The sequence below is a fragment of the Serinus canaria genome, chromosome 4A (assembly GCF_022539315.1).
Source record: "Serinus canaria isolate serCan28SL12 chromosome 4A, serCan2020, whole genome shotgun sequence".
In the NCBI taxonomy this organism is placed as follows: Eukaryota; Metazoa; Chordata; class Aves; order Passeriformes; family Fringillidae; genus Serinus; species Serinus canaria.
This window is the reverse complement of record NC_066318.1, coordinates 14,940,921-14,954,256: the sequence shown is the minus strand read 5'-3', so window position 1 is coordinate 14,954,256 and position 13,336 is coordinate 14,940,921. Positions and strand designations below refer to the sequence as shown.

At 53.7% G+C, this 13,336-nt stretch overlaps 1 protein-coding gene across 8 annotated transcripts in view; it reads right to left on the bottom strand.

Annotated features, from left to right (window-relative positions):
• Nucleotides 1-13,336, bottom strand: part of DLG3 (discs large MAGUK scaffold protein 3) — a 96,106-nt gene that overhangs the window by 35,874 nt on the left and 46,896 nt on the right. For 7 of the 8 annotated variants that reach the window (XR_001992263.3, XM_018924544.3, XM_018924542.3 and 4 more), the window contains one exon: nt 2,977-3,030. The exons of the other annotated variant lie outside the window; for it this stretch is intronic. Coding sequence is in view for 6 of the 7 variants with exons in the window: in XM_018924544.3 (XP_018780089.2) it covers nt 2,977-3,030 (54 nt within the window). In the remaining variant the exon portion in view is untranslated. The remainder of the gene's footprint in view (nt 1-2,976; nt 3,031-13,336) is intronic. 8 annotated transcript variants of the gene reach the window in all.

Genomic DNA, 13,336 nt, shown 5'->3' with positions numbered 1-13,336 from the left:
GCTCGTTTGCTTGTTTTTTAAATAAAAAGAGAAGGCCTGATTCATAAGGCAAAGATCAGGTTCCTCAAATGCAACCCAGATAGGCAACCAGGCTGCAAGAGCAAATACCCTGCAGGAAGGATAACACCGCTCACAGTCCCTTTAGGAGCAAGGTCCTGCCCATATCCTGTGCCTTGGATCGGAGCACTGGGACCTGCTGGTGGAGCAGCTGTTTATTGAGATAATGGAGAGGGTCTGAAGACTGCAGAGCCAGCCCCTGATTGTGCCAGCCAGCCCTGGGTGTGGAGGGCACCTGGCAATGCCCCACAGCTGCCCCAGCACAGGGAAAGGGGAGCAGCCCCATGCCGGGGCAGCGGGTGCAATGGGCACCTCCCTGCTGGCACAGGCATCACCAGTGCTGGCACAGGAGAGCTCTCCCTGCCTGCACATGGCAGGGGGCCCAGGGAAAATAGGTCAAGAGCTGCCTCTCCTCACCTCCCCATGTTCATGTGTCCTGCTGCAGCACTGAGACCTACTGACTCGCCTCCAGCTACCCCCTGGCCTCAGCCCCCTCGTGTGCAGTGCCCACGGTGCTGGCCTCGTGTACAGAGTGGATAAATGCCCTGTTTGTGGTCAGCCTTTTGCCAGAGGACCAACCTACTGAGCTTGGGCAGAATGAAGGGTTTGCAGCCTGACAGCCCCAGCAACAGCTGGGAGGAGAGGACAGCACAGCCACGCTGCCTGCAGGAATTGGCACTGGGATGTGCCCCAGCCAGCACTTGGACCAAGGTGTGAGGGACTCATGGCTGAGATCAGGCCTGGAAAGCACTTGTCTTCCTCACACCTGGCTTTTAAGCAACTGAAGGTGATTGAACATCACTGCTGGGCAATGAGGCACCAAATAGGCTTCAAGGACCCAGACTCTGAAACCTTCAACTCCTCGAGGGCTTTGGAGTGACTTTCCCTCCTCATTTTGGAACTGTTCAGCAGCAAGAAGTTGTTTTAGGTACAGAGAGGCAGCTCTGAAATGTGGAGACCTCATCTGCTATGGAAACTCTGTTTCCAATTCTCCATCTCCCCATTATGGACATGCTGGGCAAAATACACCAAGATGTGAAACTGTGAGCATGGGTGATGCCCTCCAGTACTCCCCTTAAAATCATTAAGGGATGATTTTTATACTGCAAGCATTTTATAACAGGTTATTTGGGTTTTTACCGGCTGGGGATGCTGGGCTCTGCTCAAGCCATACACTGAGCCCCAGCCATCCCAGTGCTGCAGCCCCCACCTTAGAGTGCTGCTGGTGCTACATGCTCCTGGGGATGGAAGTGGGTGGATGGGGACATTGAAATGCAGAACAGACTTCTTGATAAACAGTCAGGGCCAAATCAAGCCCAACAGCCAGTCCAATGCAATCAATGGAACTAGAACAGGAAGGAACTAGACTACTTCCATCTGTTTATCATTAAGGAAAGCAATGAATAGTTAAGTAATTAAAGACTGGAAGATGTGACTTTAACCCTTCCAAATACATACTGTACCAATGGGCTCCAGATTTTGGGTTTGTAAAAAAACCTCATGTTTTTCCAGATTTGGCATTTTGGTGTTTGCAGCGAGCTCCTGGTGTGGCTCCTTTGCTGACCTGGGAAACTGCTGAGGTTTTGGGCAGTTGTTTTCTCTGAAGCCTCAGGAATCCAAAACCCCAGAGAAGGAAAAGATGGAACAAGGCCTGTTTCCTGGTATAACATGAAGTAGAAGGCAAGAAGAGGGTTTCCAGGCTGGATGCTGAGAGGAATCAAACCGAGCTGTCTCCCCTGCTCTGGGCAGCCAGAGGTGACAAACACCACATCTCAGCCAGCAGAGCACAGCTACAACCTGGTGTCCTTTTTGACCCCTGCAGGACAGTTGCTCCCAGCATGTTCTGCTGAATTTGGATGGATGGGATCAGTGACTGCCACCCCCAGCATGATGCTGGCATCTGTCTGGGGTGCAGAGCACGCCCTGAAACCCAGCCAAAGGTGGAGCTCTGATGTGCACTGACCCCACCACAGGCTGTGGGCTGAGTTCTGCAGTTTACAGGGGAAATTCAACCCCCAGAAGTCACCTATGGCCAACTACCAACTACCCTGACTCCAAAGATGGACCCACCCCAGCTCTGAGTCCTGGCACTGCTCCACTGCTGCTGAAGGCAGCTGCAGTTTGATAGATCAGAAGCAAACCCGATGTGAAGCACCCAGACCTGGCAAGCTGTTAGCTGGGCTCCTTTGGGCAAAGAAGGGAAGAACCCCACAAGCACAGAGCCAGTGCTGCTGGACAGAAACCCATGCTGGCTACCCTGCTCCCTTCATCTGCCCAGCAGGAATGAGTTACAAGTGTTCTGGGGATGTAAACCTTGTCTGCAACAAACTGAGGAAGATTTTCTTATACTACACCAGGAGTGCCAAATGCTCCATGGCTGCAAACACACTCACTGAGCACTGCTCAGCTGCTGGCAGCCTTCAGTGGGAGAGGAGCAGCACCTGGTGGGCCCTGCTGCCCTGAGGACTGGGGAGGGAGATGCCAGCAAGCACCCAGAGAGCCCTGCACCCCTCCTGAGGGGCCAGGGCTGCCTAAGGAGGCTGAGGCAGTGCAGGAAGGTAAAGGATGCCCCAGTAGAGCCTCTCAACCTCCCTGCATGGGGAGCAGAGGAAATGGCTGTATGATTAACCCTGAGCACAACCAGGCTGGATCCCCAGCTCCTCTGCTGAGGCCTTTTGCCTTGTACCTCCCTGTGCAGGAGACCCCAGCATCGCCTGCTGCTGGCCTCGGTTCTGCGCACTGTCACCCAGCCCCAGAAAGGTTTGGGAATGGGGTGAGCTGTGGGGACATGGCGTGGGTATCACGATCTTCTGCTGCCTTACCAGGGCCTCCTTGAGCTGGGAAAGTCTTTCCTGCATTGCTGAGCAGGGAAAATGCAGCACTTGATCAAAGGAAGCAAAACGAAACCGGGAGACTTACAGAGAGCCCTTGTTCCAGCGAGTCTGTATTCACGATAATGGGAGCGGGGTTGGCCTGTGAGGAGACAAAAGTGGGATGTCACCAAGCTGAGCGATGGACCCATCCCTTGTGGTGCACTGCCTCTCCCCTGGCCATGCCATCACAGACCCTCCAGGCCAGGCAGCAGAGGGAGATTCAGGAAGGGCTCTGTTTGTCCCTCCACCAGGTGTCCAACAGCCCTGGGACAGGAGCAGGGCCACAGCACGGCTCTGGGCATCAGTCCCTCCTCAGGGTGTCCCAAACACCCCATGGCCTTGGCTGCTGGGAGGAGATAGGGAAGACTGGAAATTCTCTCAGGCTCGTGTCAGACTCCCAAAATTTACAAGAAATTCACACTAGTGAGGGGTTAGGAGATATGAGGAGGTGATAAAGAAGCTTTTCTGAGGGAGGAATTTACTGCCAGCACACCAGGCTTTCAAGCACCTTCCAATAGCTGCTGTTCCTCCTAAGCACAGGGCCACCATGCCCTGGGAGGGGTGACAGCATTTGGTCCCTTATCCTCATTACTCCTGCGCTCGGCAGCCTCGGCCCATCCTGCACAGCAGCACAAGAATCCTCTTGTCCTGAAGGGCTCCCCGTGAACCTCTTTCTGGGTCCCTCCTCCTGGGCTGCCTCGGCTCGCTGCACATGGCAGGGCAGACACAGCGGAGGGCAGCCGGGCAGGCACGGAGGGAGGGAGGGCGGGATGGGAGAAGGTGCAGCGCCGTAGGCCGGGGGGCGGGTGAGGCCAGGAGAGGGTCGGGACGGGATGGGACGGGACGGGACGGCTGGAGGTTAGGGACGGCCGAAGGAGGGACAGGACAGGACGGCCAGAACGATGGGGCGGCCGAAGGAGAGACGGGACGGGGAGGGACGGGACGGGACGGGACGGGACGGGACGGGACGGGACGGGACGGGACGGGACGGGACGGGGAAGGAAGGGACGGGATGGGGCGGGACGGTCGGAGGAACCGTGGTGGGACGGCCGGCGATCGGGGACGAGGGCGGCCGGAGAGGACCAAGGGCGTCCGGCCGGAGGCACGGGACGGAACGGGAGGCCGGGGTGGTAGGAGGAGGAGGAGGAGGAGGAGGAGGAGGAGGAGGAGGGCCGGTGTCGGGGAGCGGCGGTGAGGGGCCCGGCGGGTCCCGCCCCCGGAGCTGTCCAGCGCCGCCGCTGCTGAAGGCGCGGGGCTCCGCGGAGCCTCGCTGGGCGTGAGGGAGGCGCGGCCGAAAGCGAGAGGCAGAATCCCAAGGCTGACGCTCCTCTCCGGCACACAGCGGAGCCGTGCGAAGCCTGGAAGGTCAGCGGTGGGTTGGAACTCGCTTCATCATCGCCGGGCTCGTGAGGAGAACAGCAGCCGGAGTGAGACAGCGGGGAGACAGGAGCCACCGGGGGAGGGAGAGCGAGCCCGCCTCGGGGCATCACGAACACCAGCCAGGCAAGGTCTGGGCTAGTGAAACAACTACCAGCGACCACTGTCTGCCCATTGACATGGGTGCTGGACCGCCCGGCCCAACAGCCTCTGAGTCTGCGATATCTTCACAGGAGGCAGCTCCCTCCTCATCGCCCTCGTCTGGGTTTGCCCATCCCTAACTGAGAGCAGCATGTGAATGCCACACCAGCCTCCCCCCATAGCCCAGCACAGCACTCCCCACCATGTCCTGTTTTAGTTGACCTTATTTCTAGACTACTCACTCTCTTCAATTAGTGGATGAGAGAGTTAAGGACCAACCAGACTGTGGTTTAAATCCTGCCCTGGAAGGTTCTACTCTCATATGGATGGAGCAGGAGGTAGTTAATTTGATTTATTTGGATGCTTTCTGATCTTTCCTGCAGCTGTAACTATTGGTTACAAAACCATAGTTTTATGGCAATTAATTCTCTAACTGAGGCAAATATGACCACTTCCAAGCACTCCTGCCAAACCTCTCCCCCACACAAAAGAGAATCACAATTTTCAGGTCCAGTGTCTTGGGATCTCCCAGTCCCAGAAGCAATGTTAAACTGGGAATATCCCCTCTCTGGCAGTACACAGTCCTTGTATTTAATCCAGATAATTTGAGAGATAGAATATATTAAACCTGGCAGTGGCTTTTATTAGTCCCCAGTGCAATTCTAGGAAGGGATTCCACATTTCAAGGCAGAAAAGAAGCACTTCTACTGCCAGCAATTAACAACCGGTAACACATCAAGGTTTGAACATCCAGATGCCAGCTCTTATTAGATGAGTTTCCAGGAAGAATGCAGAAGAGGCAGCCTAAGTGAATGTAGCCCATCATGTGCCCCATGATTTATAAAAAGAATTCAACTCCACAAATGATGCTTTGGATCCCTCCCAGGGAGAAGTGCTCTATATAATAATATTATAGAGGCTTTTGCAGGTCCAGCCTGAGTCCTCCACTGAGCCCCACTGCAGTCTTTGTTGAATTAATAATAGCCCAAAAATCACACATCACATTGCCTCTCACACAGTGGTGAGCCCTGAGGACATATTTTGTTTAGCCTGCTCCCTGTGCACCGAGCATCCTTTGCAGCCATTCCACACTAGTGATTTTTTACATCTCAGAATACTGCTAGGAGCACAATTTCCCACTCAGGCTCCAGATGGGACCCAGGAGATACCGGATGTGAGTTGCTGCTCTAAAACAAAGTCCCACATGGTCAGGAGGAACTCAGACCAGGAAATCCCCACTTGCTTCCTGCAGTCAGCTATTCCAGTCACTACAAGAAAGGTGTTTGGGCAATAGTTCTGACTTCCACTTGCAAATATTTCAATATTTGCACTTTGCCTGTCCTACTGAAGAGACAGATAAGACCTAAGATGCAGAAATAAGCAGAGCACCTGAAAAGAAAAAGCTTTTGCCTCCCTCCAGCAGCCAGGCAGAGGTACTGAGCAGCTCTGCTAGCCAGGGGAGGAGAGAGACAGTCATAATTTTTTGCTGGGCAGCAGGAACATGCTGGTGAATTAACCATGCCCTCAATTCTATAGGGAAGGGTAAGTAATTTATGCCCTAAGGAGCAGGGGTTTGCTGCATGCAGGGAGGAGAGGGAACAGGGCTGTGCATTCAGATCACATTCAATGGGGGCTGTCAGATCTCTTTCATCTGAACCCCTTCATCACAATATTATTTACCAAGCCCTGTTTGTGCTTTTTTTTTTTTTTGGGGGGGGGGGTGGGGTGGGGTTTACAAATACAGAGAGGTCCAAGTCCCACAGTGCTCACTCCATGGCAGCAGGATCACCAAAGTCCAGCGGAGCTGGAGGTGCCCTGAGCTCTCTCCATCAAGCAGAGGCCCTTGGTCTCAGGGGATGGAGGCTGCAGGGACTCAAGGAGGACCTTGGGCAGTGAGGAGGGCACTGCACAGATGCAGAGAGATTGATCTGGGCACAAAGCCAGCGAGGCAGAGGACAGCTGTTGAGAAAATCTGGGCAGCAACAGGAGTCAAAGGGAACCACGGTGAAGGGGGATGAAGTTTGAAGGTCAGGATTCAAGAGCTCTCTGGTCTCACAGGGGCTGAGAGAAGCAGAGCCTTGCATTCACTGAGCTCTGCACAGCAGTCCTAGTGGCAGCCACAGTCCAGGAGCTGACACAGGGAACAGCAATCTGCCCCAGGCAGCCCCCAGAGAGGGACTGGCTCCCTGTGCAGACCTTGGGAGAGGATCTTGCCTGTTTGGGGCAGCTGCCTCTGTGGTTGAAGTCATGAGGAGGCAGTGGGTCTGTGTGCAGGGCAGAAGGGATGTCTCCTCCTCTACAGGCTGGAGCAATACCACTGCAGCACATGCAGGGAGCAGCCAGGCAGGCCAGCAGTGCTCAGAAAAAAATCTCAGGCACAGGATGTGGCCTTTCAGCACCACCCTTGGATATTCCCTTTGATCTGAGAGGGACTGCTGCTATTTGGGCTCCACTTGGACCGTGGCAGCCCAGTGACACTAACACAGTCACCTGGGAGCACCACATCTACAGGTATCACCCCTCACCTCAGTTTTACTGCTGTCATCTGATGGCACAAAGGTAGGAATTGCAAAACATGATGATTTTCCAAAACTTCCAAGCAAAAGAAAAGCTGCAATTACATGCAAATGGAGGTTCACTAGCCTGCTGCTGAGGATTGGGTCCTGCCCTGTGGCATTTCCCCAAGGACTGCTCTCAGGGCTGGCACACAGGAGCTGGGCAGGAGACTCTGAACTGAAAGTTCAAGATGATGTCTCCAGAAGTGAGATCCCAAAGCTTTTCCAGCTTCACATCCTCCACAGAACTGGCATGGGGCCAGCCCACAGAGGTCAGGAGATATGTACCTGCTGGAGACAAAATACACGTGCTACAGATGTCCCAGGACAAGGGCAACTGGACTGTGATCACATTTAAACACATTTCCATCTTAACCAGCACCAGGAATAACAGCAGCCTCCAGAGATGGCAAACAGCAGACCAAACACACAGAGCTGCTCTCTGCAGGAGGGTGTAGTGTCTCATGTGTGATGCAAGAAGGAATGTGCAGGACACAGTGACTGCATGAGACACTGGGCTAATGCATGAGAAACAAAGCACTAATTTAACTCCTTTATTTCCCCCGACTGGATCAGAGTGAAAATTCAATCCGTCTTTTAATATCCTTTGTTTCATATCATCTGAGGTATAATAGCAGCACTCAGAAGGAAATGGCTCTGAAGATAAGTGAAATTCCATCTTTACATCCCTTTAAAAGCTCTCAGGAGCAGAGGTCACAAGTGGGGAAATGCCCAACAGAATTATCTAATCAGGGCTGACACTGAGCTGCTTGTAGTCCAGATCCATCTGCTTTGATTTTTTTTTTGAAGGGTGTTAAAGCATGGAGAAAGCTGTGCATTTCCAGCTCTGAAAGCAGCTGCTCTGTGGCAGGACCCAGCCGTGTCGAATTCTGGCTGTGAACAAGCAGGTACAGGCTCGGGGATGCTGAGGGTGCTGCAGGCAGTGGGGTCAGCTGCAGGATGCCCAGACACCAACAGGATCCTGCTGCTGTGAGGAGCGGGTTTGCACCAAGCTGCTGAATCAATTTCACAGTTAGAAGCTCAGGTCCTGCCTGCACAGCACACATGAAGAGCCCCTGCTCAGCCCTCACCCTGATGAGCACTGACACGCTCATCTGCTTTGTGCCAGGCTTGCTGCCCTGTGCCCAGATGCTGCTTTTCCCAATGCTGGGCTCCTTCCTGCCCCAAGCCAGAGCCCAACATGTAGCTCCCACTGCACCTGAGAGGACACAGCTCCTTCACAGTAACCTGAACTTGTGGTCAAGACCAGACAGAAACCCACTCCTGAGGTTCCCTGAGGCAAGGAGGGGATGAGTCTCAGCTCTGCTCTTGCTGGAGAGCAGGTGTGTAGAGCAGAGAAGTGCTGGCATCTTCCCTCCAGGTTGCTCCTGACCCCCCAGAGACCCCCTTGGTTTTCACCTGGCTGTGCCCAGAGAAGCCACCTCACAGTTAGAAAGAAATGCATGGCATATCCCTTCCCAGACTGAAGTCTGCTCCCAGCTGGCCCATGAGATGTAGGACTTTTCTGACATCTCAAGACCAAATCCGTGCTTTGGCCTAACCCTTCCATTCTTAAGCGGAAAGGTGCCACCCTGCTACCAGGGCTGGTCCCATCCTCACAGATCCCTGTGCTCATCTCTTTGCTTTCCTGGGCTTTACAGGGTGGCCAGAGCTGAGGTTGCTTGGAAGAATCAACAGAGCTGGAGATCTCTGAGGGAGAGTGGATCCTGCAGGGTTCCCACAGGCTGGAACAGGGAAAGGCAGCAAAAGAAAACAGGATGGAAACTTTTGGAGGCTGAAGAAGTTTTTTGGACAGAGATGAATAACCCTTCCTTTTAACTCAGTTGAATAAAGGAACTCCATCTACACTTTTTCTCACCTCCTGCAAGAGCAACCTGTTGGCTGACATGGTTTGGGCAGGGGGAGGACATGACCCAACAAGTGTGCCTGCATGAAGAGGAGTGACAGTCTGAGCCTGGCCCCTGCCCTCCTGCACAGCTCAAAACGTGGCATCAGTGATGTAGGGAAGGATGCTGGGGCTGACTCTGGAGCTTGCAGGTGCCCGCACCCGCTGTGCCAGTCCCATCCAGCCAGGTGCCAGCTGCTGCCTGTGCTCGGCTCCCAGCCAGCCTGGTGGCCTGCAAGCAAGAGCAGCCCTTCTCTCCAAGCTGCTCTGGGAGATGGCTGGGCTGGGCTGTTCAGGTGGCAGGAGCAGGCTCTGGGGCTGTGGCAGCACAGCCCCTGCCCCACGGCTGCACCTGGGCACCGGCTCAAAGCAGCGCGGCCAGCCGGAAACAGAACACGGGACTTGAAAGGTCCCTGGTCACAAGGAGCTTTGGCAAAGCCACTAAAGTGCCCCAAGGGTAATGTGAACACAAGCAGCTACTGAAGGTTTAATCTTTGTTTTGGTGCCTTTTTTTTTTTTTTTAAAGAGTAGCTTAAATAGGGACTGGAAAAAGCCTTTACTTGGTAGCACAGGAAGAAAGCTTCCCAAAGAGAAGCTCTGTCGAATATAAGTTTCCATTTAGAAACCATTAAGGCCAGGGTGTTCACACTTGAAAGTTAGACATCCTGTTCCAGGCTCAGCCCACTAAAATAAGTGACCCAATTTGCAGAGCTTCTGGACTTCAGTAGCTTCTCTTTGACCTGGTGGTACCAAATAAAATTTACTTGATTCCTTTTTACACAGGAAGAGTTGTTATTATCTGAAAGAGTCACATGCTTTTATCTTCCTCTCAGACAAATACATATGTATAGGGGGGAAAAAAGAGAATAAGGAATAGAGTCAAAATAAAGATTTCTTTAGTTCCTGGGATTCAAATATCCTAATTTCTTCTTTTCAGTAAGTTCCAGTGCACATCCAGTTAACAAGTGTTAAGAAACCTGTTTCTGTGGGAAAAAAAGCAAACCAAGGTCCATCAACATAGATTCAAAAAAATTCTAGTTAATACAAAGGTGAAAAAAAGGTATCCAGGGCCTGGTCCGAGGTGCTCAGAAGCACTACATGTTCCCAAAAATAATTACACCCTCAGAGCAGCTCTTCCACAAGCCCCATCAAGCGAGCTCTGCAAGTTAAACTGCAAAGTTCATTCCAAATTCAGGTATTCTGAACTTGTTAAACACTGTATTAAAAGTTTTCATCTCTAAGTCCCTGATACATGCTCACAGCATATTGCTGGATTTGCAACGAGGGCCCTTGAGGACTTCCTACATCATCCCATCTTTGCATGTGTTAAAACCAGCTGTGAGCATTAACACAGCCCACTGCACCCACAGTGCTGGCACAACCTCACAGCAGGGCTTACACCCATCCCTGAATCACAGCTGCCAGGCTGAGCCCCGGGCTCACTGTCCCTCCTGTCTCCACGTGGGGTTTGGGGTGGCAGAGCCCCCTCACCCCCACATGAGCAGTGCAGGACTTGCCCTCCCCTGGCACCCAGAGCTCACGGTCCCCTTGCAGAGCATCCTGCACCGGGCTGTGCACAGCGGGCCCGGCACATCACCACGGCCCTGATTACTCCTGATTAGTCTTAATGACTTCCCCTCTCTAAATGAGCATTCACAGCTCTGGAAGGAACGGAAGCTTCTCTCCTCCCATAATAGCACACGACGTGCCGAGGGGCTTACCCGAACAAGGCAACTCTCCAGGAATAGTGACAGCTTCTGCTTCGCTGCCTCCTCCCACCCTCCCCTGCACCAGGGTACCCGGGCTGGGCCTCTGGTACAGCTGTCCCCTGGGTTTCCCTCTCATGCAACCCCCCGTGGAACCCACACCTCGAGGATCCAGCAGATCCCTGCTGAATGCCTGGCACTGGCCAGGACTGGGCTTAGGCAGGTTCCAGTGGTGCTGGAAGAGCTGAAGGAAAGCACAGCCATGGGGGCACGCGACATTCCTCCAACAGGAATGACAGCACTGCTGGCACAGTGGGGGCTGATGGGCTTCCTGCTGCCTCCAGGTTATTCACCAGGAGCAACTTCCTCCACACTGCACACACCCCTGCTGAAACATGCCTGTGCTTGGCCCTGCATGCCTCATCAATGCACTCTCCACCTCCTCTTCCTCCTCCAGCAGGGTGGCAGGGCCACATCCTCCCGTTTCTGGCAGGTACTTTGCTCTTCTTGCAACTCATGTTGCATTGATGGGGTCTCTCCCACCTATGTGACTTCAGACACTGCCTCTAGAGCAGCAGCTACATCTCTAGCACAGCCAGTTCAGACACCAGCTCCAGCACCTCTCCCTGTGCTGCCCCAGGCTCCCTCCAGCAGCTCAGGACCCCAAACCCAGCAGCCAGGCACAGCTCTGGGGCTGCAGTCTGCACATCTGGGCTGGCTGGCAGGCAGCAGTCGGTAATCCAGCTGGAGAGGAGCTAAGCTCAGTCCTTCAACTCACTTCTCTAATTCCAGCATTATCCCTTACTGTATTAAAGGGATGAGTCAGAAAAGCCAACAAGCACAAGAGTACAGCCCCCGTCCAAGGGACTCACGTGCCCAAAGAAAGGGGGAAAGCCTTACAGGTGAATCAATAAACTAAGGAGACAAATGTCCTCAGCTGCCAACTCCTAAATGAATTCAACACGTTTTGTGAAGGAGCACTGAGAACATCTGACCCTCCTCAGTCCAGGGGATGGGTGACAGCAGGACACGGGATGCTCCGGGGCGGGTGAGGAGAACTAGCTCACTCAGCATCTGTGTGTCAAGGTTTTCCCAGGAGAGGCATGGGGAAGGGGCATGACTTTAAAAAAAAAAACATTATCTAGGCCTTGATTTCATCTGAGGGGCAGGAAAGGAACATCAAAAGCAAGGGAAAAATCAGCTTCTTCCCAGGGGGCAAGGGGCCAAGGGTGGGTGCGAGGCTGGGTGTGAGGCTGGGCTCGGGGGAAGGAGAGCAGCTCAGTACCTGGTTATAGCAACTCAGCTGGGTGATGACGGCAGGATCACCAGATGGAGATGCCCAAGAAACAAGCTGAGAGGTGAGATCAGATGGAGGGGGATATATTAGGAACAGACACGCAGATTTACACATCGTGAGTGAGGAGGTGACAAACAGGTCTGTGGAAGGGGAATCAAACTCTCACGAGGGAGTGGAGTGTGACGAGGAGTGAGGGAGAGGGAAGACTCTCTGGGACTCCGGCTGGCAGGGGGACCGGCTGGAAGGGATGCTGGAGGTGGAGGGAGGACAGAGGGACCACCAGTGACCACAGAGCAGGGGCTGAGCAGATGGATGGGGCCAGGAACAGACAAGCACTGTGCTGAGCCATGGAGCCAGACGCAAAGGACAAGTTTCACTACAGTTGCATCTACATTTAGGTTGCCAAAAATACCTTTCACAGATTGGCTGTCTTTAATTAAAAGGATGTCTCCTGTGCTCCTGGCACGATACAGAACTCATCCTGCCACGTGGGGCTCTGTGAGGAAGCTCAGCAGGGGGGACTTTCCCATGGGACAGCTCCTCTTTGTCTGCATCCTTCCACATCCTGCCAGTGCTGGGCAGCTCAGGCAGTGGTGCTTCCCTGAAATGCCCCTCCACAGTGCAGGCACAGAGAAAAGAAGGAAAACTTCACCCCCTTCCTGTTTTGGCTTCTCTCCTTCCCTCCAAACACGGAGAACGCCTTCCTCCTCTCTCCTCCTCCACGTTTCAGTGCAAAGATTTAGCTAATTTCTTCTATGAATAGCACGGGAGTAGCCATAGCAACATCACCCTGCCAACCTCACCACCTCCACTGCCTCCATGTCCCCGGCACCCTGTTCCTCTCACCCTCCCTCGCACCTCCCCAGGGAACATCTGGGGCTTCAGCCATTTCCCACAAACCAACCTGTATTTGGCTTCCTGCCTGCCTCCCTGGTGCTCTCCCTCCTTCCTTCCAGCCATACCTGCTCATCACTCAGAAACCTGGTCTGAATCCCCACGGTTTCTCCAAGGCTCTTTGCTGCCCCTGCCACTCCTACCCCAGGAGACAGGAGCCCCAAGTCCAGCATCATCTGAAGGCTCAGCAAAGGCTGGTGCTTTGGCCAAGATGTGCTGTCCTGTGCCTACCTACTGCAGTTAACTGCCCAGGGTATGGGAGGAACTCAACAAGCAACGCTTGTGCATCGAAAACCACCCCTGAAAATCAGTGAAACACTCCTTGCTGAGGGTGGGCAGGGAAGATCTGTCCCACTCCTCCACCTGCCTGGCCATGAAATACTTCTGCCAGGGGTGGAGGCCACACAAGCCTGGCATGCTCTGGGCATTTGCAGGTGGTCAAGGTCTCATTGCAATGACCACCCCAAGAGGGAGAAAGGGACCACAGAAAGGGGACAGCAGGACTTTGCATTCCTGGCCAAGCAGGGGCA